At 48.3% G+C, this 26500-nt stretch overlaps 1 protein-coding gene across 4 annotated transcripts in view; it reads left to right on the forward strand.

The window, feature by feature from the left end:
• The window catches only part of CTIF (cap binding complex dependent translation initiation factor), a 148448-nt gene that overhangs the window by 64217 nt on the left and 57731 nt on the right, over nt 1–26500 (forward strand). For all 4 annotated transcript variants that reach the window (XM_071425839.1, XM_071425838.1, XM_071425841.1 and 1 more), the window contains one exon: nt 15856–15932. In XM_071425839.1, the coding sequence (XP_071281940.1) occupies nt 15856–15932 (77 nt within the window). The remainder of the gene's footprint in view (nt 1–15855; nt 15933–26500) is intronic.

The following is a 26500-nucleotide window of genomic DNA, read 5'->3' on the forward strand; positions in this document are numbered from 1 at the left end:
TGATTGTCTTTCCAGGTAGTATCTGCCAGGCGAGAGGGTATCTCTTCCAAAAGGAGAAGGTGGGACCTATGGCCTTCTAAGAGAAGTCAAGTTCAACGCAGGAAGCCACATCATACACTGAAAACCTGATGTATTTGCCAGAGGGAGAGCGTATCATGCTCATCAAGTTGTAGGAACCCACCTTTTTTTTTTTTTTTTGGACACAATTAACCATCTAGCAGCATGCTTCACCTGGCCTGGCCACGTCCCGGCGCTTGGCGCCGCGTGGATGGATGGCGGTGGCGATCTCACCACAAGGCAGTTCCTGCCGTTTTTATCTCCTCGCCGTGTCGATAACGCTGCGCTGGCCATGGCCAGGATTTCCTCACACTACAGAGCTTTCCTGAGGATCAGCCCTGCGAGCGGTGGAGGAAGCAGCCGCTGCGAGATTGCTCCTGGCCGCTGAGGACGTCGTGGCCGACTTCAAACGTACGTGCGACCTGACATGATCTGAGCAGCGCCGCCACGGCTCCTCCGTCCCCTCGCGGGTGGAAACTCCTCTTCTCCTGCAAGTGCTGAAGCCAGACCAAACATGGTTATGAAAGCCTGTCAGAGGTGGGGGAGAGTTGTCCCACGTCTTGCCTGGAATTCTGAGGGAATGGCGAGAGCGCTCACGGCCAGGGTGGAATTCAGGGCCTCGCCCCCACCCCTCTTGCAGTGCCGCAGTGTTGGGGCTACACGTGCTACACGCTTTCCTTTAGCTGAAAGGAAAACCATTTGTAGTCCCATTTTTAAGTGCTTAGGCAAACAGATTTGTTATTTAAACTCTTCTTTTTTCACAAATGCCCACGTTTGAAGGTAAAAGCAAGAAAGGTACAGGTTCTTCTTTCAGCCTTTTCTCCTGAGGAAAGCTTAAGCGGCTCTCTGATCTCTCCACACAGAGTCTGGCTCCAGGATTTTGGTGGTGCTTCCAAGTATAAGTGATAATTACATTGGCTTTGTTGACCTTATTGGAGGGCAGGTGAAGTGTGGCAGAATTCCAAGATACAGCTCCGTTGCTTATATTCCAGAGAACCAATGCCCAGCTGCCCATGGCCAGTGAGGCCGCAAAATTAAAGTAGCTCCAAGGGTTGCAAGTGTACCTGAGGCTGGGAACCTGCTAAGTTAGAGGTGGAGTTCTGGGACTACTTGATCATCCTGACATTCCTGTCTGAAGGAGAAGAAAACTGCCTTGTTTGGCTTTTACTGGCTGCATCTTCTCCTGGCATGATTTGCATTCAAGGCTGAACATGAATTTATTCTGCAAGTCCTCAAATTCTGAGAGTTGTTGGTTCAGGAAGGGCAAGACTGTAGTGTAGCAGCTGGTGGCTGTGCTCTTCTGGGAGATCTAAGGTAGTATTTCTGACATTAGGTTGTATTAAAAGACAAAGTGTTTGGACAGCACAGAAGTCTTTCTGCATATGAAAATGGATGATTTAGTAGTCAACTAGTGTGATTTGCAGTTAGATAGAGGAATCCAGGCATCTTTCACAGGCATCTTGCTTATCCAAAGGCACTTGGTTATTTGGTGCCTTTGCTATGTTTAGTGCAGGTAAATCAGATGTTAAAGTCGTGGTGGGAAGGACTGACTGTTCAGGAGCAGAGAGTAATGCAGAAGAGCATGGTTAAAAGTGAATTATAGGGGGACAGGTAAGGGATGAGAGTGGGACTTGGTGATGGTCCCTTAGTCCACTCTCAAGTCCAGACAAGTTGGTGCTCCATGTTGAGAGCAGTCCTGTTTCTGAAGAAGTCCGCAGAAAATCTCCATCTTCCCTGTCCAGGTTTCTAATGTTTTATTTTTCTGTTCTGTCAAAGAGTTGCCTGTGATGACTCTTTGGAGCGGCTGCCTGTGTGCCAAGAGGGCTTTCATCTTGCCAGACCTGCCTACCTACAGCCACCAAGGTCCTACCACGGGTAGATGCAATCAAAACAAAGTTTAAAAGCTCATGTGAAAGGGCGTAGAATGGCAAACCATTCCCCCATCCTACAAGTGCCTTCCAGCCCTTTGGAAGCTGTTAGGCATCTTGAAAGATTCCCCATTGGGTGCTGCAGTTTGCTGGGGTGCTTTCATGGATTCTGTGTTTCCACATCTCTCTTCTTCCCCTGTGTGGTCACCAAATAGCTTTTCAGATCTTAACACATGCAGAAAGACACGTCCAAGGGACAGGTTCAGGGAGCATCCTGCCCTGGGAGGTGAGGGCTGAGGTAGCTGGGAGTTTCTGCTGGAGCTTTAAGGAGTCTCCCTGTGCTGGGAGCTGTGTACAGTAGGAGCAGTCATCAGCCTCATCTTACGTGCGCCTCGTCTCACTGGTTAGGATCGCTTCCCCCGTGGAAACCATCAAGAATTTCCGTTATTTCCTTTCCTGAGGCTTTGTTTGGGTGGGGATTTCTGGAAGGTATTTCACAGGCAGGTATAATTAAAGAAAGACATGCTTGCCTGGAGGCTTGACAAGGTTTCTTTAAAGCCAGGCCTTTAGCATAGTGGCAAAACAGAAACCGTTTGTTTCCCGGTCCCGTGGAGGGGAGGTTGAGGAAAAGGGGGAGCTAATCAGCTGGGAATCATCCCAGTTAAATGCTGCACACCAGGGTTTAAGGCCCTTATCCAGCAAATCCTTGAAATATGTGCTTAATTTTAAGTCCCTCTGACTTCAATCTGTTTACTCTTGTGCTTAAGTTTAAGCATGTGCCTAAGTGCTCCGCTGGCTGCAGGCCAAGGCAAATAGTAGACTTAGGAGCAGAATCGCATAAAGTAAGTGCTTTGCTGGACTGAAGTTCCATGGGACAGCGGGTGCTGTGCAGGTCTGGGATGCTGGAAGGGGACAGTGCTGTGTATCCCAGCTCCATCAAGTGTTGGGTACTACAGACCTGAGGCTCTGCTCACCTTGCAGGGAGCATCCAAGCAGTGCAGCCTCTAAACAGGTGTCTGAATTTCAGCATCTGTTTCTCTGAAGGCATCAGCCTCACACATAGCCTTCTGTATATCACAGGCACAGTCTTGGGAAAGTGTGTAATTTATTTCCTCCTCATTGAGAGAAAGGAGCATGTTAGTGGAGGAAAATATTCTTGATTTTATCATCAAAGAAGGAAGGAGAGCAGATTCTATGGCCTGACTAATAAATCTTCATAGGAATTTGTGTGGCTGCATTAACACAACAAAAAAGACTTCTGTATTAGCAGAAGCTTTTATAATGGCTTTATCTTCTTCTTTCCTGTTCCAAGCTAATTCCTGAAAGCCTTCTTCTAATCCCCCGTTTTGCTCATCCAGCCTGGACTTCTTAGAATGGCAACGGGGCTTTTTCCTTCAGTTCTAATCTACAAATGACAGCACTTAAAGCTAATAACTGTAACCGTGGCACGCACAAAAATGAAAAACTGCCATCAAGAAAACAAGACCTGTGTTTTTTGAAAACACCACTACCAGGGGTTAAGGGAAATCTGCAGCTGGAACAAATACAGCACTCATCTAACTTCCTCAATAACTCTGCCGGGGGAGCGGGCAGTTGCCAGACTGAGGAAGCGTGGTTAGCCATCGAGTCTTTGAATGCAGCTCCATTTCCCCCTCAAACCCATGGAATTTATATTAACCTCCAGCTTTTCTTAGCGGGTGGGAATTTTTTTTTTTCTCTTTTAATTTGCTTGAGTAAGAGCCTCACTTTTGTTGCTTTGGTTCACAGGAGGAGCAGAGGAGATGGTTCTGCTCCTCACACTGTGCTTTTGCTGGGGGAAGGCCAGGGATGTTAAATGAATAATTTCTGGCAGTGATAAGGAGAGAAAGGTTGAGGCTGCCAAGCACAGAGTCACAGATGTCTGATGACTTGGTTTTGGGAAGGGCAGGCTTGAGACATCCTGGCTCACTGGGTTGCCTGCAATCCCAGCAGAGATGCAGGCAGGAGGGAGGGCCCCATGTGCCTTTAGCATCTTGTACATGGGTGTAAATGAAGCAGGCAAAGAGCAGTGCCACAGAATCATAGGATGGCTTGGGTTGGAAAGTACTTCAGCCACCATCTCATTCCAACCTACTGCCATGGGCAGGGACATCTTCCTCTAGCCCAGCATGCTCCAAGCCTGGTCCAGCCTCACCTGGAACTTCCAGGAATCCAGGGGCAGCCCCAGCTTCCCTAGGCAACCTGTGCCAGGGCCTAGAGAAGGAAGAAATCCTTCCTAATATCTTACCTAAATCCACCCATCTTTAGCTACGCAGGATGTCTAAAACCACTTTCAGTGAGATACTCGTTTACCTAATTTAAGGCCACAGGAGATCTCCTCAGGTGAGCATGGAGTGTGGCTTGGGAGACCTCACTTTGCATCTTAGGGCTCCTGTAGGATCCCTCTGTGATTTCAGAGCCACTCTGAAGGCAGGACATTTGTAGGATGCTTGTGGCTGTGTTGCTGATGGAGGTGGGCAGCTGTCCTAGGCAGAGAACGGAGCTGGCAGAGATGTGGGGGATGTGCTGGTTCCCAAAATTACCATCTCTCTGGTAGCAAGAAGTTTGGTGTCTCCTTCCAGCTTTATAATCACTAAGTGCATCTGCAGTTTTCCTGTCATGCCCTGTTCTGCTCACTGCCCATTCCAGTCTTGGTGGCCACTGTCTCAGACCCTTTCCAGCTTCTGGAGCTGAGCCCATCACAGGCCTGATTCTGCCAGCTGCAAAGGCAACAAGGAGATTAGAAAGCAGCTGAAAAATCTGTAGTGAGGAGGGGCAACATGACCCAGGACATACCGGTAAGCAATGTCTTTGGTGCTGGTCACTTGACATATGAAAATGTATCCAGGAGTTGTGTGATCTCTTGAGTTTTGGTGCTGATTCTTGTGGAATCATAGAATGGTTTAGGTTGGAAAAAAGACTGTTGAGTCCAACCATTCCCTCAGCACTGCCAAGGCCACCACTGACCCATGTTCCCCCAGTGCCACATCCACACAGCTTTAAAACCCCTCCAAGGATGAGGGATCCACCACTGCCCTGGGAAACCCTCTTCCATGTTTGAAAACCTTTTCCATGCAGAAATTTTCCCTAATATCCAACCTCAATCTAATGTTTTCTGTCCCCACTTGGATCTTGTGAAACACCTGAAGGTGCATCCTTCACCAATATGAAATTAATTGAAGAGGCTTCACCCAGCACCTGGTACTCATCACAAAAGCAGCTGTAACTTGTGCCTTCTCTGGCAGGAGAGCTGATGTATGAATGATGCCACAGTCTTTGGAGATGCCATGTTTGAGATTTGGACTTTGCAAGGCTTGGGAGAACTGATATGGACATCCTGCTGCTTATCCTCTATCAGTTTTGAAGAGAAAACAGTTTTTGAGGATTCTTTTCTTGGTGGAGATACTAGATCCATTTCCAGTGTCACATTTGGACACTGCAGCTACAAACATGCCTTTCTTACTCATCCCTGTTTTGCTGTTCAAAGTAGCCTGTGTCTCACAGAGGTCTGCAGAAGGTCAGTGAAAAACCACCAGTGCAGTTCATAGGTGATGTGATGTTATTGATACTCTGTGGCAAGTGCATCATGCTTTCTAAGCTTTTCCCTGCATTAAAGCCCCTTACAGAAGGAGAAATCCCTGATCCTCGGTGCATAACAGGAAAATCCTAGAGGGGGTCGCATGGATGCTCAAGGAGCAGCTTCTTCTCCCCAGGTACAAACTGCCAATAAACTGGCAAGGAGCAAGCCAGTCCTTTGTGTTGCACAGCCCACACTCCCATGAAGGACTGGGACTTTTCAAAGGGAAGAGTAGGGCTTTTATAGGATTAAATTGGCATGTGCACATTGGGATATTTCCCAAGCAAGGGTGACAGAGACATGGGATCCTCACATGATCTCTCTGGACTGAACTAAGCTAAGCAGCAACTTCAGAGAGGAGAAAAGACTTCTCTTGGAGGCATAGTCCTGAGGAAAGTACATTGGCTCTGTCTTCAGCCAACTGCAGACAGGAATATCTGTTTTGTGAGAATGTTTCCAGCACAACACAGGGGACTTGGCAAAGGAAAGGAAAGGAGCAGGCTTTAGCCATGAAGGTCTGTGAGAAATGTCCACTGGTGGGCCAAGAGAGGCTGCCACTACCATGACCATATTCAAGTTGATGCCAAAATTCCCTTTTCCTTTGATAGTGCGGCATATAGATCACAGGGGTATGGATCATGTTAAAAAAAAAAAAAAAAAAAAGCTTGTTGAATTATAAACTATTGCTTGCAATCTGATGGTGTTGAAAAACTTCATGCACTTGGAAGGTATCCAGTGGGAAGTGCCAAGGACTGAGCACTGAGAAAGTTCTCCTATTGCCTCTGGATCTACCCATGGTGAAAGAAAAAAGAAGCCACCTGTTGTGTGTAAGGCTGTGAAGTTGTCACTTTATAAATAAGGTGTTTCATAACTGTTGCACTGTCCCAAATCCCAGGATCTTACAGGATCCTGAAGCTCCTTCAGGCTGAAGCCCTGGTCCGTCCAAAAGAAGATGAGCAGAGGCCTGGTTCTGGGGGATTGCACAGATGGGCATGGAAAACACACCTTTTTTGAATAGTAATGAAATTAAAATACTCTTGGATGTGGCCCACATCACCCAGGAGCAAAACTGAGCTTCAAGCATACCTGGCCAGAGGAGGCTGTACCAACACTGGGCATAGCACAGAAAGTTTTGACGTTAGAGGTTCCTAAACTCCCTGAGGCCCTATCAGGTGTGTTTATGAGTCAACCTTAAGGATTTGTCCCAGTTCTGTCTGTGGGTCTCCTCCTTGTGAGGATGGAACAGTGGGGAGGTGTTGAGGGACCTCCTGCCATCCCCCTCACTTCATCTCAGCTGGAGAGACATGGTCAAACAGCATGCCAAGGTGCACAAATGGGGGTGGTGGAAAAACCAGACTAGGGAACATGACAGATATAGAAGAAATGTATATTTTAAAGAAAAGTGAGGTCCCAGAGGCACTGAAATAGCTCAAACTATAAGTATTCCAGTAGCAGCCTCGTAACAGTCTTAAGGCTCAGGTAAAGCCATTCCTCCCTCACCCCCAAGCTGGTGCAAGCCAAGGAAAATGTAAGAAAAGCTTTTCAGAGTAGTGCAACCCTTTCTCAGGAGGAGCTTGGGCTACCTGGACAGACTGCAAGCCAAACAGCATGTGTTGTGCCTCCTGGTCACAAGTGATGTGGGCAGTATTTATTCCCAATATTAGCTGAGAAAGGCTCCTTTTTTCCAGGGAAAAGCAAACCCAGGTCATCAGTGCGATTTATTTTAGTGATTCTTTAAATAATCTGCGTTTAAGGACTCCAAGCATTGGTGTGGTTGTAACTATACCTACTGGATAAATGTATTTATTTATGGATGGGATGCTTTACTGCTGACAGTAGAGTTTGTTTTTAAGCCTGACCAGGGTAGAGGAAATACATACAAATAAACAATAAACCTAAACAACACTAAAATAACATCAGTTAAAACAATTAGAGTTACTTCCACTCGCAAAGTATTGTTCCCATTTTGCTACAACATGGGAAAAAGCTCCATTTCCTAAGTCAGCTTGTAACTGATTTGGGATTTGCGGATTCTGGTAACAAAAGGGGATTTCTTTTGTCTGTTATTTATACTCTTCCTATGGCACCGTGTGTCCGTGTCGGCGTGTCTGGAGCACCCTGTCTCAGTGCAGCAGTGTCTCCAGCCTGTCCCCATCTGCCTGCCTCAGCCGGGCCTGCTTGGGCTTCTCCTCCTGCTGTGAACTGGTGTGTTTGCAGAGGCAGCTCCTCCTAGGAGACTTTGTCCTGGTTTTTAAAGTTTTATTATCTCTGAATTATGTATAATTCAGGAGCTGAGGGGCCAAGAGTTATAAATAGACCCCGGAAAACGCGCTGTCAGTAATCAGCAGAAGGCGTCAAGGAAGGTTCAGGCCATGCCTTAATTGGGATGCTTTGCCTAATTATTCTAATGCTTTAATTGCATTTGCATCCTTCACCCCGCACAGGGAGTTCCATGCCGGGTTGTTCTGCTCTTCTCTGTGTGTTCTGTGCCATCCCAGAGCTGGCTGCAGAGGGATGAGGGGGGACAGCTTGGCTGCCACAAAGTATTTTGTTCCACCAAGTATTTTGTGCCACCAATTGTTTTCAGTGCTGCCTCGCCTCTAGCTGTGTGTCTGCTCTCTGTCAGGAGCCAGTAACAAACACCAAGGAGAGGTGATGGGAAAAGAAGAGTTCTGAATGATAGCCCTTTTGCTCTAGGACTGCATGTGTATGTAGAGTCTGTGGTTCATGAAAACACCCATTATTCTGTGAGAAGTGCACACCAGAGCAATCACACTCAGTAAATGGGAATCCAGGAGTTTGTGTCCTTGGGGCCAACAGGGAAGGGCAGAGCCCTACAGGGAATACTGCAGGTGGTTTTAGTGATAGCTAAGGAGTGATGTTTAGCTGTGACAGTCCTGATCACAGCCATCCCACCCTTTTTTTTCTTTTTTTGGAAAAAGTCTCCTCCACTGTGCCCATCACTGAGGCATGTGTACTGCAGCTGCACCCTCAGCCTCTGCTGGCAGTCTGTGGTTTACAATGTACAGCCCAAAGATGCAGTTATCCAATAAATCCTCCAAACTGGGGCATCTCTCGTGGAATTACTTAGAATCACAGAACCACAGAATGACCTGAGCTGGAGGGCACCCACAAGGATCATTGCAGTCCAACTCCAGGCCCTGCACAGGACACGTCTAAGAATCCCACCCTGTGCCTGACAATGTTATCCAAATGTTCCTGGAGCCTCTCTGGGGCACATTGCACTATGCCATGATTCATCAGACCAGCACATCCTACTGTTAAGGTCCCACAGAGCATCTCTTCTGCACAACAGAGCTTCATAGATCAGTGGTGGCAAAACCCAGAGAGTTTTGCTCCTTTTCTGATTCCTGGATGGCTGGAAATTCATTTCTTTGTCAGTCCTGTAGTTTAATTTAGCCCTGGCTCAAATCATTGAGGTTGAAGGAGGTGTCCTTGGAGGTTGCAGAACCCACATGTGCTGTGTTGTGGATGGGGAAGGATGGTAGAACCATAAAGAGCCATAAAAGGGTTTACCTGCCTTTTATCTTGTGTAGGGAGTATTTTGCAAAATTGTTGCACTTTCTATTCCTTAGATGTTGACCATCAACTGCTTGCTTATTCAGAAGCAACTCTTATTGTAAGCACCTTACAGGAAAATATGAATAGCTTGCAATTTAAAGGAACAGATTTATCACTTGCATTTTAACAGAGAGGAAATAATTTCTGTGTGGCTTCCTGGCAGTGTTTTTGGTGTCCTTCCATGGCCTCCAGACCAGGTCAAGGCTTTGGTTTGTGCCTCAGCTCTCTCCTTAGAAGATATAAAAAAATCCCCTTGTGGGTGACAGACCAGAGCCATGGGAATTCCTGGAATAGGAAGAGGAAAGTGGCCTCTGAGGAGAGAGCTCTGCTGGAAATACCCACAGGACTTAGAGATACTCATGCATCACTGAATCATGGAATCACAGAAGGATTTGGGTTGGAAGGGACCATAAACCTCATCTCGTTCCAACCCCTGCCATGGGCTGGGACACCTTCCATTGGAATCACCTCCAGCAGAAATGCCAGCCTTGGGTGGATAGAAGTGATAGGGATGCTGCCAGTGGCACTTTTGCCATGTTTTTCACATGCAAGGGGCTGGCTGGGATGGTTGTACTGAATATATTGGCACATTAACCCCATAGACACCATGATTGTAGGACTGGCACAATAAAAGTTAAATATATCTGCAGATCTGTGCTGTCCTGGAGATCCTGCCTTGGACAATCCATCCTGGTTGCAGGATGTTGCAATTCACTGGGTGGGTTTCTGCTGGAACCACAATGTATTTATCTTTTTATGCTCCCTCCAGCCTCAGAATTTCTGTTGTTCCCTTTGCACGGGCAGATGGGGTGTCCTCAGTGATTCCAGCCCCACCTCACCCTTCCCACTCCCCCAGAAAAGAAATCCCACCCTGAACTTTGTGTGCAATAAAACTGAGCGAAACTCCCAGCTCCTACCTCAGGCCTAATAACCTGTTTGTTCAGTTCAGGCCTTCTGCAACCATTTGTTTAAGATAAGCAAGGGCGGATGTTTCTTGAGGGCACAAAAGGCTCTTGAGATAAAGCTCCAGCGGGACTGATCCTGCACTGTGGCTGGATCATTTCCTCCTCTCATCACCTGAGTGTTGTTTTTTTCCATCAGTCCAGTGCTTTTCTCAGCCTTCTGTTCCCTCTCAGGGTTTCAGTGTTGCTGTTTCCTACTCAGGTGTCTTCACCTGCTTGGCGATCACGGGCTGGGTTTGTTTCTGCTGCATGGGGAGCGTCTGTGAAAGAGGTGGAATAAGTTGTTATGAGTGAAGGCAGTTGCTTTGTGGGTTGAGGTTTCACATCTGAAAGTCAGGCTGTAAAACCACATGGATTAAGCAATGAACCCAAACCCCTAGAAGCCCCTCGAGCCCTTGTGAAACACCCACGAGTTCAGCCACCTCAGGCAACAAACAGCTGCACTTGGGAATGCAGCAGTGGAGGAGAGGAGGAGGAGGGAGGGTGCAGGCTGGTCCCAGATAGGGCTATCTCTTCTGTAAGGCTTTTGATTTCAGATGCCAGAGGAGTTGCTATGATTTGCTGCCTCAGGGTGGTCACAGAAGAATCAGTGTCAGGAAAAAGCCATTTTTCCTCATTCCTGCAATAAAACTTTGACTTGGGAGCATTCCTGGAAGGGAACTGGACCTGCCCCAGCCTGAACCCCCCTGCCCTGGGCTGAGCCCCCAGCGTGGGCAGCAGGGCAGGGGGGATCCTGCCCCTGTGCCCCTGGGCTCAGGTGAGAGCCCACCTGCAGAGCTGCCCCAGCCCTGGCTCCAGCAGCACAAGGAGCTGGAGCTGCTGCAGCCAGTGCAGAGGAGGCCACGGAGCTGCTGCCAGGGCTGGAGCCCCTCTGCTCTGGAGCCAGCCTGGCACAGCTGGGGCTGCTCAGCTGCACAAGAGAAGGCTCCAGGGACACCTCAGAGCCCCTGCCAGGGCCTCCAGGGGCTCCAGCAGAGCTGCCCAGGGACTGGGGACAAGGCCTGCAGGGACAGCAGCCAGGCAATGGCTCCCACTGCCAGAGAGCAGGCACAGATTTTGGGCTCTTGGCAATTAGGAATTGCTGGCTGGGAGGGTGGGCAGGCCCTGGCCCAGGGTGCCCATAGAAGAAGAACTTCTCATAGAAGTTGCCCCATTCCTTGCAGAGGGGTGGAACTAGATGGTCTTTAAAGTCCCTTTCAACCCAAAGCATTCTAAGATTCTACTAATTTACCATCCCCAGTAAAAAAGCCAAAGCTGGTGCCCTCCTCCAGCTTGTTCAGATGATCCTGCTGCAAAGGAGGCATAAGAAAAATCATAGCAAAGTCTTTTTTATAGGAGGGTAGCACTAAACCAAACAATTCCCCTGCTCTGTTCCTGCACCTCTTCCCCGTGTCCCTCCCAAGCCAGTGTCCCACAGGCTACTGGGCTGGGGTGTGGGATGGGGTGGGATCAGCAGAGGGATGTTGCTGGGGAGGGGCAGGTATCAGGGGGGAAAGAGGTGGAGGCTCTTGGGTTGCTGCAGAATGCCAGTGAGGTCTTGAAAGCTTTTTATTTGTTCTTTCATTGAGCTTTGATGTAAATGTGCCTGGGGAGCAGCTTTTGGTATTCCCACAGGCAGGTGGACAGGGATGAAGGTTAGACAGACACCTTCATTAGGAAGATAAAGCACAAAAAGAGAGCACATGGCCTTCAAACCTGCTGCCTGTGTCCTCTGCAGCAATTCCAGTAGATGACAGATTTCCCTAGCTGGCCATACCACAGTCACCTGAGCTTGCTGGACATCACCTTCTCCAAGAGTTATTTTCCTCAAAAAATCTAAATATGTGTATGCACGTCACACACAAACACAGCTGATCTCCTGGGGACTGGCCCAGAGGGCAGACCATTCCTGAACAGCCCTTCTTTTCCAGAGCTTTTGGCCCTTCTTGTTAGAGCATGTATGTTTATGATTTAAATTGGAGCATGTGTGCATTAGAAGTCCCCTGGGCGTCTCAGGTTCTGCACCAAGCTTCCCACCCTGCAAACCACAGAGTGTTTAGCTCCAAAACTGAAAATTAGCCCTATTAGCAATTCTTTCAGTGACCATGGGCTCCTTGTGCTTTGCTTTTCCCACACCCGTTGCTTTCAGAGCCAGCAGCACTGAAACACTGGTTTGTTACCTTCTCCAGCCAGCTGTGAATAAATATCAAGATAAAATCCAGGTGGAAAGGAGACCAAATGTGATTCTGCTGCCCACTGAGAAGTTGCAAACCTGCCTGTGAGAACCATGGCCATCTGAGCATGATGGTGTTTCTGGCCAAAGCAGGAGAAAAACCCATTCCTCTTGTAGACCCACTGCAGAGCAGAGGGTGGTCTCCTGCCTTGAAAGACATTTTCTTTTGGCTCTGTTCAGGGATTTTGACTTCAGAAGGAGTGTGTCTGCTGAAAGATGGAAGAGCTGCATTTCAGATTCACGTTGTCCTCAGTGAGCTGGCTCTGCTGAAGCACTTCCACGGCTGTGCTGCATGACCCACGGTGGGCAGCAGCCTCGAGACAAGGGCTGTGTTATCAATATCAAAGCTCTCACCATGCCCTTGGGATTCTATCCCCACCCACTCATCACCTTTGGTCTTCTCCAGCCACTCCGCCCTACTTGCAATTTGCTGATACTTCCTTTTGCATCAGCTCACTGAAAAAAAAAAAAAAAAGTTAACTTTTCTCCCTTCCAAATTTAGCTTTGTTTAGGCACCAAAATAGACAAGAGTAGGGATCAGTGACTGTTTTTTTCCAAAACATTGTCTCACGACGAGGACTGAGGAAGGGAACTGCTCAGCTGGAGAAAGGAGATGTTTGATTTTCGTAAACGGGGACACGAAGTTCTCCTTTATTCAAGCACAGTCAGTCTCCAGGAGTGCTCCTTGGATTAGGAACTTATTCCCATGTAATTAATTCATCTCTCATCCCGTTGACGTCAGCTGCTGGTGGGTAGAGGTCTGTGGAAGCACAGGGCTTCTCTGCAAGGAGGGCATGCAGGAATGCACCACTGTATGTGTGTGTGTGGTTTCTAGTTGGAAAGAGCAGAAAGGCAGCTCCTAAGGCTTTAATGAGGTCTTCGCTAGAGGAAATTGGTCCTTGTGTGGAGTGGAGATAGTTTCATTTTTCTGAGGTAATTGTATTTGCACATGTGTCTGCAATGCAGCTTAAATTCTTAAAAACACCCCAAGCGTTAGCCTGCTGTGGTAGTACAAAATTTAGAAACAGCCTCACTAATTATTGTACTATTTTTAGCCTCATTTCCTAAACTAGCTGTGCTGATGGGGTTGGACTGTGTGTGTCTCCTCCTTCCCCTCCTTTCCTCATTCAGTTTGGTATCTGTTGGCCAATTTCAAGTAATTTTTTCAAAGGAACAGAGATCTCAGAGATATTGAGCTCCTCCTGTGCCTTCAGTGAAAATAAATGATGGGGAAAGTGAGTGATGAGGAGCACTCAGACCACAGCCCTCAGCAGTGAAGCAGTTTCAGAATGAGCACCCTGGTCTGGTGAGAGGTCTCTGCCAGTGGCAGGTGGGTTGGAACTGGATGATCTTTAAGATTCTTTCCAACCTCAACTATTCTGGGCTTCTGTGATTCTAAGCTATTACAGAATCATGGAATTCTAGGATATTTTGAGTTGGAAGCCACTCACCAGGATCCCCCAGCCCAGCTCCTGCCCTGCACAGACCCCCAGCAATCCCACCCTGAGCATCCCTGGCAGTGCTGTCCAAAGGCTCCTGGAGCTCTGGCAGCCTCGGGGCCGTGCCCATTCCCTGGGGAGCCTGGGCAGTGCCAGCACCCTCTGGGGAAGAGCCTTTCCCTGATACCCCACCCAAACCCCCCTGGCACAGCTCCAGCTGTCCCTGGGTGCTGTCCCTGTCACGGAGAGCAGAGATTGGAGCTGTGCCTCGGGAGGAGCTGCAGACCCCAGTGAGGTCTGGCCTCAGTCTCCTCTTGAGGCTGAACAAGCACAGTGCCCTCAGACACTTTTTCATGTGGCCCCTCCAGACCCCTCACCATCATTGTAGCTCTCCTTCAGACCTTTTCTAACAGCTTTATATTTTGGCTCAGTGAGTTCCTTATGGCTGAAGCCTGGAGGAGAGAATGGGAAGGCTCCAGCTGCCATGGGAGCTGTGGGGTTGCTGCAGCAGCAGTTCCTCCAGGCTTTTTGCTCAGTGCTCAGGATGGATGGTCACAATAAACCCTGTCTGTCCTCAACTTGGTGGTGCCTTCTCTGGTCTAAATTCATCATCCCCAGGAACCTTTCTCCTCCATAACATCTTACCCTGGAGAAACTCAAAATACTATTTTCTCAGTAACTGCTACTGAAATAAGCTGCCTTTTCCAAAGGCTCTTCACACAGAGAGGGACTTTTTTCTGAAGTCAGTGTGTTATGTTGTCATGCCAATGTCACAAAGCTGCTGCTGGATGAGGCACATCCCCACCCAGCCCTTGGCCTTGCCCAGGCTGCTCCCTCCTGGCCCCTTGCACGTGGTGATTCCCAGCAGTGGCCGGAGCTCCAGGCTGAGATAGATGGTGATGGAAATAAAAGGAGCAACTTTTACAGGGCTTTTATTGCCAGCTGGGGAAGGACAATACTGCATAAATGAAATTCATTATAGTTATGACAGCTCTGTGGTCCCTGGAAAATAAATAATACTTTGTACTTACGTAGGGCCTTTCATCCAGGAACTTCAGAGCTCTGTGTGAGCATTAACAAAGCCTCATCATGCCCATAGTAGGATAGTAAATACAGCAGCCCCCTTATCAGATGAACAGACCACGTCAGAGTCGGCACCTTCAGTGGAAAGAGGGCACTGGAAAGGCAGCAGCTGGGGTAACACAAAGCTCTGCCACTGCCTTGTCTTGGAATCATAGAATCCTGGATTGGTTTGGGTTGGAAGGGGCTTTAAGGTCATCTCGTTCCAACTCCACTGCCATGGGCAGGGACACCTTCTAATAGCCCAGGTGGCTCCAAGCCCCATCCAGCCTGGTCTTGGACACTTCCAGAGATCCAGGGGCAGCCACAGCTGCTCTGGGCACTCTGTGCCAGGGCCTCAGTAGCCTCACAGTAAAGACTTCCCCTAATTACTAGAAATAAAATTCTGCTTCTAATCTCATCTAAATCTGCCCTCCTTCATCTTGGGCTCATGATTTACCATCTTTGTCACCTCAGGTGTTTCCTGCAGGGTGGGTCCCACCTGTCCTTGCTGCAGGGGTGGCATAGGCTGACTCGTTCATGGTGGGCAGCCTCAGTGAGGCTTCTGGTGTGGTTGTTCCCTTCCTGCTGGGGTGAGGGCACAGCCCAGCAGACCCACCAGCAGTGGCTCCTACTGGTTTCCCCAGGTAGCCTCAAAATGATGCTGAGCATCTTCCTTTACAGACATTTTTTCAGCTGGGTTTTGGATAAATACACAAAGGAAGTAGAGCCCAGGGAAATTGGGTGGCTTAGTGTGTCATGTGTGAGGTGGGTGAATTCCTTGTCCATCTTGTGTATGGGATTTATACGGATATGATCCAGTCATTCGCCCTCTGTAGTTTCTTCAATACAGAAATTGCAGATAACTTCATTCCCTGCTCCTTGCCACAGCCCTGAGAGGTGCAACACATCTGTGAATTTTCAGACCTGCTTTTGTGGGGTCTGGGATGTTGTAGGGATGTTTGGGGGAGCTGTTTCCTTTACCAGGCTGACATGCTGGGTATCCAGCTCTGTCTCACTCTCACCCCTCCCATGCTGGTGCCTGCTGGAGCTGATGGCTGCTTTTCCCTCTCTTTTACAGGGTTACCATCCGTTGCCTCATGAAGCTGAAATCGCACACACCAAAAAACTGTTCAGAAGGAGGAGAAACGACCGGAGGTAGGTGAAACCTCTTCAGTGTTTGGGGTTTTTTAAATCTTTTCTTTGTTGCACATCTTCCTCAACCACCTCGTGGTGAGTCTTTGGACAATGCTGCTGTTCAGCAGTGTTAATACATAAACTCTTATTTCAGCACTAACATCCTGAAAATATTTTGGGATGTGTCCTGCATTGATCCAGGAGTGCCTTAATCACCTTCTCTTCCCCTTGAATTTATTCTGCATAGCCAGATCCCCCCACTTGTACTCAAAGAGACAGCTGGCATTCTGTTGTCTGTAAAAGCTTGAGTCCTTGGGATTTGCTTCCTCTTTTTCTATTAAAAATCAAAATTTGCTGTTTCAGAGCTGCCTGGAAAGTGGGTATGGTTTGGTTCAGAGGGGGTCACAGCAAGCCTCAGGTGTCTGTGGGAAGGAGGGGATGTGCTGTGCAGGCAGCCAAATTCCTGTGGCATTGGTGATTTCAATCCATTGAGTTAATTTAATCGAGTCAACTGGATATTTAATTGTGTAAAATGCATATTCAATTATATGAGGGAATCTAAAGTCCTTGATGGGAATCGTGACTATGGTTAAATGTGAAAAGAAGTGAGGAATAAGGGAGTTAGTTGTACATGCAGCTTTATTTCTGCTGACTTGTTCTGCTCCAGCTGAGACAACTCACCCAGGGCAATAAAGCAGTTCTAAAACCACGACTTTGAAAAATGGTTGAGCAGGAGAAAAAGTGTCCAGTGCTTTCTCCTGGAATAAACTGCAGTCTGTGCCTGAGTTATCACAGGGGGCATTTTTGGTGAAGTCCTGCAGACACCTTGGAGTGTGTCCTCAAATCTCACCATCACTTCTTGTCTCATGAACAGCTAGGATGTAGTTAACTCTGCATGGTTTGATTTTCCTACACTTACTGGGAAAAAAAAAAAGAGCCAAAAAGAGTTTTCTCAGGCAACCTATAAACATTCTTCTGTGGGCAGAATGGTTTGTCAGCAGTAAACTCTGTTTCCTCTCCTTTTGGGGACTCCCTCCTTTTTAGCTGTACACAATTCAAAAAGCAAGTCTAGTCTTGTTATTTGAGGTGGTGGTGGGAAAAGGTTGTATTTCAGCTGGGTTGCAGCCCTGTGATCTCCAAAACATGGTTATAACCAAATCTGCTGTGTTGCAAGACTGAGCTAGGTGGGCTTAACTGGGGCACTGGGCCGGGCTCTTCTTCTGAGGAACCACAGTGGAGTTTAGGGGGTTCTGTTCCCATCTCTGGCCTTCTTCTGCCATAGAAAGAGTGCTTGATGCTTTGGGAGAGGAGACCCTCAGGGCCAAAAGGTCTTCTGCCTGAAGCCCCATGCCCAAGGCTGTGATGAACCACGGAGCTGTGTGTTGGTTCTTCCCTCTCATGCAGAAATCTTGCCAGTTGGAAGGATGGGAGGGAACATGACAGATGTGGATTTCTGTTCCTTTTTTCTGTCTGGTCCCTTCAGATAAACCATCAGCAGACAGAAGCATTCAGTCCTCCAGGGCATCCCTGCCTCCTGAACAGATGGCAAGGAGAGATAGCAAAAGAAACTGCCTTGGGCTGGGGTTGGAAGATCACAGGGTGAGATACAGCCCTGGCCAATAGCACTGGGATAATGTCCTAGGGTAAGAGAAAAAAGTCTTAAAATCCAATTGATCCAGCATCATTCCGGAGGACACATGGGGTCATTTCAGCCCTAAGCAGTCACAAATGAAATAAAATGGAAAGAGCAGAGGGTATGCACTTCTGCCCAAGTCGTCCACAGTGCTATCAAATCTTAGCCAGAAAACCACATTTATTTCAATTTCAAAAAGCTGAGAGGCCTGAGTACAGGGAGCTGGAGTGAAAAAGCAGTTTTTTAAGTAATTATTTAAAAGGAAAAGGCATGGTTCCCATCCCCTTCCTTCGCCTCTCCCTCCCCATGCCACTTGTTTTGCTGCTGGAGGTTTTCAGCGTCCCCTTGTCTCTGTGGTACATTTGGGTCTAGGAGGGGAGGTTTGGTCCTTTTAGTGTCACTTGAGTTGCTCCAGGAGAGTGCTTGCTCCTTAAAATTGATTTCTGGAAGTGAGTTAGCTCTCAGAATGTTTATTTTATGTGGAAGGCATGACAGAAGTAGGGGAAGAAAAGGGCAGGAATAGGAGGGGGGAAAGGGAATAGGAAAAAAACAGATTTTATCAGAACACAGACTACAAAGCTGTTTACACTTTATTGCAGTGCTATTACCTTAATGTCCCAGGCATCACTCTGGGGCAGAACAGCTCCATTCCAGAGCTGGTGGAGCCACACAGGTGATATAAAAATTCCTCAGGGTGAGGTTTTATGTTAGGCAAAACAGTCAGGAGTAATGGTATTTTTGTTTAAAACCTCATCTGGATATGGAGAGAGTTAAAAGTGCAAGAGTGTGGATGGGACATCAGAGGCAGTGAGGCTTAGAAGAAGCCTAGCAGGGCCATTTGGTGATGGATGGGGTGGGAAGGGGCTGGGAAGCAGCTCTGGATGCCTGGACCCAAGGGAGGAAGGTCTGGTTTCCTAGAAAGGAATTGGTAGCAGCCAAAGATGGAAGTACAGCTGGCATGCAGTGGATTTGCAAGAAGACAAGAGGTTGTCCTGCTAAGCTGCTTAGAAGCAGGTATGGCCCCAGAATCCTGGGCACACCTGGGTCTGCTTTTCATGGGGCAGCTTTTCCTCTTCTCCTGGAGCTGGTGGGTCCTGGAGCAGCACCCTGGGCCCCATAGGTAATGCCTGTATGGGGTGCAGGAGTTCTTCCTGCCCAGCACTTGCCTCATCCAAGGCTGACAAATCCCTGGTGACCATGCTGGGCATCCTCCTGCCAGCTGCAGGAGTCACCCTCACAAGTGGCCATCCAGCTTGGGTCCAAGTGTCAACCCCCAGTCCGACCTCTGCTCGATGCACAGGTCCAGCTGGCCTTGCCTGGTTGGAGGTGACCTTTGGGCTGCTTGGAGCTCTATATAACACAGCTATTACCAAAAAAAAGCCAATAAAGCAGATTGGTACCCAGAAATCGGTCCTGTTTACCCCAGCTGGTCTTGCAAATGGCACTGATTCCCTCCCAGAGCGTGTGTGGGCTTCTCTGGCCTCCCTGGCAGTGACATTCAGATGGGGACAGTGTTGGGCTAGTGCAGCACCTTTTGTTTCACATGCAGAACAACGCTGGTGTCCGGCCCTGCTATAAATAGCGCCTGTCCCTGCTTCCTTCCCGTCACCTTTCCTCGGGAAATGCTGTCCCTGTGTCGTGGAGGAGCACAGCTCACCTACCCTGAGGTCTCTGCCACACACCTTTGGCTCCCTTCAGGAGAAGCTACCCCAAGGGAGTGACCCACAGCTCTCTCTTTGCATATGTGCTATGTTTTTATGTTCCCAAACCATTTTTTTCCCATTTTTGTGGGTGCCTTATCCTTCAAAGTGTTCAAGGCCAGGTTGGATGAGGCTCTGAGTAACCTGGCCTAGTGGAAGATGTCCCTGCTTCTGGAGCTCAACGGTCTTCAAGGTCCCTTCCAAGCCAGATCATTTTGGGATCCTGTGATTTTCTAAGGATGCATGCTTCATTTGTTGCATAAGATAGGCATGAAGAGTGAATTAGATGTCATTAAAAAAACTGGGCACCTCTTCCATCACAGCAATCAACATCAGAGCCACATCTGCTGGAGGGTTTGGTTGCACACAGTGCTGTAAAAGCCTACAGGATGTACTGGGGTCCTTCCTGCAAAGAGCTTATGATCAGAGCTGTGGAGGTATCACTCCCCACCTCTCCTGGCAGAAATCCTGCAGGCAGTGTCCTCTCTGTTGGCTTAGAGCCCAGGAGGTGTGACTGCCACCTCCTGATGAGGGTGGTGGAGGGCATCACTGCTTGCTGGGATCTTAGTTTGACCTTCCAAGGGCAGCCACCTCTAGGGAAGGACAGAATTTTTCTGGGTGGTGGCACAACCTCTCCTGCAAGAAGAAAGATACTGTGGAATGTGGGGCACAACAGACCCTTTTCTTAAGTCCTCTCCTCAAACCTCTCCCAGTCCAGTGCCTCCCTGCTAACACAGCACAAGCTGTGTGGGATGTGATCTCCTTGGGCAGGTGGGCTCTGAGTTTGGCCCTTGTTTTTCAAAAAGTTCCCAAACCCCCTATTTTTTAAGCATTACAAGCTGACTTTGTGTTGCTCAAGGTTCCTCCAATTCCCATGGCCTCCTGGTGTGATGTGTTTGGGATGGAGGGTCCAGCTGGCCAAATTCTTTGGCCTGGAAATACATGGAAATACATGGACAGTGGCTTGCCCCAGCCTTGTAGGAATGATAAAAAACATTGCATGTTCAGAAAGGCTTTACAGGGAATATTTGAAGTTGAAATCTATGGAATTGCATTAGGACAGGAGGGGTTGTACCTACTTCTTGGTCTTCTGGTTAACAGTACTGAAATGGTTCTGTGTCACTTGAGGAAGGGAACAGTTTTCCTAACAATGAGGAAAGGGTTTTTGAGGAAGTCTTAAAAAGTTTGCACCATTGAAATCACATTGATCCAACATCTTGTTGGATTCAAAAGACTGATCAGGCTGAGTAGCTTAGCAAAAGCAAATCCTTGGGTGTGCAGAGATGCTGGCTGGTAACTCATGGCTGTTCTGGTTGTCCTTGTCTGGGGGCAAGAATAGAAAAGGATGGCAAAGAGAAGAACAACCCTATGTCATGGAGAGAGTGGAGTAAAAGTCCAAGAGTTAATCAATACCCTTTTCTCAAAAGGCCCCTGAATTCCTTTTTTCAGTAGAAAAAGTGGGAATCTCTTGTGTTTCTTCTGTGCAGCTGATGTATCTTCAGTCTTTGAGGTGACCAAAGCCATGAGGGGCTGCCCTGCCTGTCCCAGCCAGGATTGTTGGGGACCACAGCCAGCCTCAGGTGAAGGACCAACACCTTCAGCTGTGACTGAGCTTTGTTTCATCTCCTCCTTCTCCTGTTGGATGAGATTTTAAGAGGGGTGTTTCTGCACCTGGGGAATCCATCCTACATAAAACCCCTGTGTGGGGAGCTGCAGCAGAAGGCTGCACAGGTCCTTCTGGCTCATACCTGGAGGAAAGGATGGGAGCAAAGAGGTTCAGGAGCTCTCCCCATGTCCTTTTAGCATGCCCCAAATGCTTAAAGATTTTGAGAACAGAATTACAGAAATGTCCCCAAGTTTTCTCTAGCATTGTCTGACTTTATTTACTTCCTTGCATTAACTTGGCTTTGCACTTAAACGATCAGGAAAAAACAGTCTGGATTATTATTTTTTTCTGTGTGTATGTGTTTTCTGGACTTAATTAGATTCAGAGCTGAGGGAGGCAGAAATATCCTCCTTCCCTGGAGAGCCCCGGGTGGCTGTCAGGGACGGTTTCCTCTTCCTGAGGCAGGAGGGTTGTGTAAGCACCATGACCCTCCCGCTGACGCCCATGCCGCACACTGGGTTATCCGGGGTGAGCACGCCGAGTGGGCATCCCTGTCCCAGCTCCCCAGTCAGGGCCTACGCTGCTGAGAAACCTCCTGGGGCTCGTCCCAGCCCAGCCATGTGGGTCTTCAAGGAGATGGTTCTGCCTGGGGACAGCCCAAAGGATGGTCATGGTGGGCTCAGGGCCAGGCAGGGAACGTCCCATATCCGCTGGCGGCTCCACTGAGGAGCGTAGGCAAGCTGTGGTATATTTCTTTTCCCATTATATTTAATTTTACAGATCCTCAGGGATACTCAACCACCTACAGTGATTAGTTCGACTGATTAAGCTGCTTTTCCTCTTGTGACAAACTCCTTTTGTGAAGGGTTTTCAATAGCCACGCTGCTTGGGACATTGTTCCTGTACAATTTCCTTTCAAAACACCATAAAGGCACTCTGCTGCTTCACCCTGTCGTAAAACACCACGGGAATCAGCTTGGCCCAGCTTGCTCCTTCAAGGGCAAGGTCTCCTCATCCAGGGGCAAGATACAGGCTCGGGTGGGAGTTGCAGGACCATGTGGTGCCAGAGTGAGATGGAGCCATGAGCAAGGAGGATTTAAGATGAGATAAAATGGAAAGCAAAAGTTTTCTGCCTTTTTTTTTTTCCCCTTCTGTTTGTTGATGAGAGGATCCAGAGTCACCCAGGGAAGTGAAGGATAAATAAACTTGAGAGCTCAGAGAAGGAAATGCTGCTTCACACGTGTCAGCTGGTTCAGCCTTGCCTGGAAGAGGCTGGAAGCTGATGCAGATGCTGTCAAGGTACCCAGGGGTAAAAGATGCAGGGGTAGAAGGGCAGGTCCTGCTGAAGAAAAACACTGCTGTGAGCAGCAAGTGGATAAAACTGGCCATTTAACTAAGACTGGAAATCAGAGGAAGGTCTGATTGACACCAAGGGAGTAACAGATGGAGGGAACTGGAGGGAATTGCAGAGGCATAAAGTCATTCCTCCCTGTGTTTGTAGTTACTCCCATGCCCTCTCACGAGGCTGTTGGGTAGGACCTGTTGTCATTTGGATCTGGTTGGCCCAGCAGCTGCCCTCTGGGTAAGGTGGTGATGGAGCAGGGCACAGGTGATATCAGGAAGGTTCAAGCAGGAGCCCTTTAGACCTGCACAGCCGCGCTGGCCAGATGTGGTGGCATCACCCTGCCCACTGCCCTTCCCTCCAGGAGCTGAGGAGAAGGCTCTGCCAGGGGTCCCAGCATGGAGACCCCACTCCTGGGGAGGAGGTTGTTGAGCCTGCACTGGGCTCACCGTTGAAGGAATAATCCTCCAATCATCAAAAAGCCACCTCCTGACACCCAATGGACATGCAACTGGTGTGACTCAGCCATGGGTGGAGCTGCTGGGCAGCACTGCAGCTTCTTGTCAGGAAGGAACACATGGAGGTGAGGTCTGGAGGTTCTTTGGCTCCATCAACACCTTTTGCTGCTTTTAGCCGTGGCTTAGTGAGCAGGACACAGCATGGCAAAGGGCAGTGGCTCTAAACTGCCAGAGGGCAGGATTAGATTAGGTATTGGGAAGGAATTCCTGACTGTGATGGCTGGGAGGCCCTGATGCAGGCTGCCCAGAGCAGCTGTGGCTGCCTCATCCCTGGAAGTGTCCCAGGCCAGGTTGGATGGGGCTTGGAACAACCTGGGACAGTGGAAGGTGTCCCTGCCCATGGCAGGGATGGAGCAAGATGAGCTTTAAGGTCCCTTCCAACTGAACCCATTCTAGGATTCTGTGATATTCCTGAGCAGTAATCCGAGCCCTGGTACATGCAGAGCACAGATGATTCAACAGCTCTGCAAAAGCCATCTGAAGTTCAGCCAAATTTGTATCTAGCATCAGTCCTGGGTCAGCTTATCTAAGAGCAAGTCACCTGCCCCAGCACCATCCCCAGAGCTGCATATGTGGGGTCCTCCCATCATCCAAGTGGTCCATGTAAAACACCAGGAGCAGTGGGGTGGAGCAGTTGGTATTCAGCATGCACTGGGGAGTTTGTTTTTGCCTGTCACCCATGTCTCAAGCTGCAGTAGGCTGAGTAGAGGTTCTCCACCCAGCTGCTCTCATTTCTGGTGCCATGGATAGCTCTGAGGCCTTAGGTTTTGGGGGAATCAGTGAAAATATGCCCAGCCATGCTTCACCCCCAAGGGCAGGTGGTGTGGCCACCATCCTGCTGGCAGAGCACACCACAGAAGAGGTGCTGTGCTCACAGCTGCTTTCCTGGCGCTGGTAACAGCCAAAAGGATTCTGCATTTTATGTATGTGTAAAGATAAAGCGCTGCTGTAAAAGTCAGAGAGCTCTTTGGGCTTGACACTAATGGCAAGAGAAAGATAAACCTCTGTGGGTTCAACAGGACGTGGTGCTCATGAGTAGGACATCAGGGGATGTGTGTCTGTTGCTGTTCTCTATATCTGCTCTGTCCTCCTTGTGTGTCTAGCTAAAGACCCATGCAGAAGGGTTAAAAAGATACCCATCTACACAAATTTTATCCTTTCCTTTCATTGTTCCTTTTTTTTAATGCCAGGAGGCAGTGGCAGGAGCAAGCCGGGTGCATTTCCCAGCTGCAGGGTTGCCACCTCTCTATTGAATGGCTTTGTCATTACATAAAAACTCTAAAACACAAGACTTTTAATACCCTTTTTTTTCTTCACAGTCTTGGTGACTGAAGTGACCCCTCTCCTTCAGACTAAATTTAATCCAAATAGCCAAGCCAATGGACTTCATGGCATCAGGAGGCTTTTGCAGGTTGTTTTTATCCAACTCTGCCACTGCTTGAAAGATTTTATGTACCACCAGCAAAGCATGTTATTGTTATGAAACCTTGATAGAAATGTATGGCCTGCTGGATAGGCTTGGGGTCTTATGATGTTGCTTCACCAAAAGCAAAATAATTGCTCCAGCAAAAAAAATCCAGAACTTTAGTGTTTGGCTGTGGTGGAAGCTATAGTGGAGGTGGTTTTCATAAAAACTCAGTGTTTTCTGGGTACCTGTTTACTGTGTGGTATCAGGGGCTGGTCTGGAGGTCAATGAGTTGTTGTCACTGCTGGCTTTTCACAAGTTTTCCAGGCCAGGTTTGGAGCAGCCTGGTCTGGTGGAAGGTGTCCCTGCCCATGGCAGGGGTGGAAAAATGTGATCTTGAAAAGCCCCTTCCGACTCAAACCACTGCATGATTCTGTAATTTTTGTGAGCATTTTGGAGTGAACAGGAGCTCACAGTGACTCTACAACTGTGGAGAGGGTTAGGAGAGCAGCCACTGTTAAATCCAAGGCTTTGCAGGGAACATGGGAGACCTCATTCAGTGTTCACCTTTATCAGAGACTGCTGGGCTTCTCCTCCATGGTCACAGGTGCTATTTTAGGTGCCTAGCTTGTCTCAAACTTCCTGCAAGGAGCTGTCAGACACCAGACCTTATGATACCAGCTCCAACATGGCTGGAAACCAAACAAGATGCTGTAAGGCATCTCCAGTGTCACTGCCAGCTGGATCCCACTGCATGTTTCCATAACTACATTGACCAGATATGAACTGGAGGCCCAACTTCCTATTATGCTCAGAGGGGATGTGTTCAATGAACTTTGGAGGATGCTTCTCCCCCACATAAGAAAAGTTAGCCTGTTCATCTTATAGACAACATATTTCCTTGCTTTATTTTGCCTTCCTATGTTGACCAGAACCAAGGAAGTCTGAAAAACAAAGAGATGTGGGAGGAGTTGAGCCAAAACACCTCATGCTGGAGGGAGTGCTGGGACTAGGATTTTTTTTTCTGGGGTCTCTTCAGCAAGAACAGATACTTGAGACTGGGCATCCCAGTCTCAGTTGGGATTGAGACTTTCATTAGAAGGGCATGTAGTGGTAGGATAAAGAGGAATGAGTTCACACTGTCAGAGAGCAGGGCTGGAGGGGCTATTGGGATGGAATTGGTCCCAGTGAGGGTGGTGAGACCCTGGCACAGGCTACCAGAGAAGCTGTGTCTGCCTCATCCCTTGAAATGTCCATGGCCAGGCTGGATGGGGCTCAGAACACCCTGGGGTAGTGGAAGGTGTCCCTGCCCATGGCAGGGGGTAGAATGTGTTGATCTGTTAAGTCCCTTCCAACCCAAGCCCTAAGTTATATGGTGAAGTAAATACCCTTGTTCTTTTTCTTACCTCTTTTGTGACCAAATATAACTCAACACATCAGTCACAAAGCATACAGTGAATTAAAAAGAGGCAGGTAAGATAGGAGAGGTATAACCCTGACACTTCTGAGGTCTACCAGCCAAACTGGCTTGGTGCTGCTGATGAGCAGGATTCCACAGCAGCCACTGGTCTCTCAACACCCTGTGTGAGGTGTGGAGTAGTCTTTTTTTTGTCCTTGTTTTTTTCATAAACAAGTGTCAGCAGAGCTGTTGTCATCACAGGTGGAAAGGTTTAGCCCTGAGCCCCTTAGGGGCTACAACCCCTAGCTCACTGTCACATCAGTTATCAACTTCTTCCAGAAGAGGTAGCATCTTCTTTCTTCTGGTAGAGAGCTGCTGGGTGGATGTCTCCACTTGATTCATCTGGTGTGTCCTAAGGCCTGAGGAGACCCCTGGAGTGGCTATCAGGGCTGGGGTGCTTCTTGCACAATTCAGGCAAAACATGAGCTGACCCAAGCCTTTGGAGTTGAGTGGGATTTTGGGAAACTGCTTGATGAGCTGTGCCTCAGCTGTACTCTGGATGTTTATGTGTTCCCTTAGATTTGGTCTCAAGTGTTAAGATGAAATAAATGTATGTTCTGAGGTGTGTTATGGACACATGAAGTAATGGGAGGATTAGTAACTGGCTCTAAGGCAGTGTGATTTATAGTCCTATTTAAAGGACTTACTTTAAAGCTATTTTTCTAGCTTGTGTTTGAAGGACATTACTAATTCATTTTATGTGAAAATCTACTCCTCTGCATTCATTTTTACCTAATTCTGTGTTCTCAGGCATCATCTTCTTTTCTGCTGTTTCCTCTCTTATAAAAAAATGGCTTTCCCTCTGGTTTCCCTTCCTTAATCTTGCCCTGAGAGTTTAAAGATACACACAACCAAGCTGTCCCAGCATTTTGTCTCACAAGATTTTTTTTCCCGATGGAACTTAACTAAAATAAGTCTCCACATTT

This window comes from Agelaius tricolor, unplaced genomic scaffold, assembly GCF_023055355.1.
Source record: "Agelaius tricolor isolate 1412-34295 unplaced genomic scaffold, bAgeTri1.0.p SCAF_4, whole genome shotgun sequence".
NCBI lineage: Eukaryota > Metazoa > Chordata > Aves > Passeriformes > Icteridae > Agelaius > Agelaius tricolor.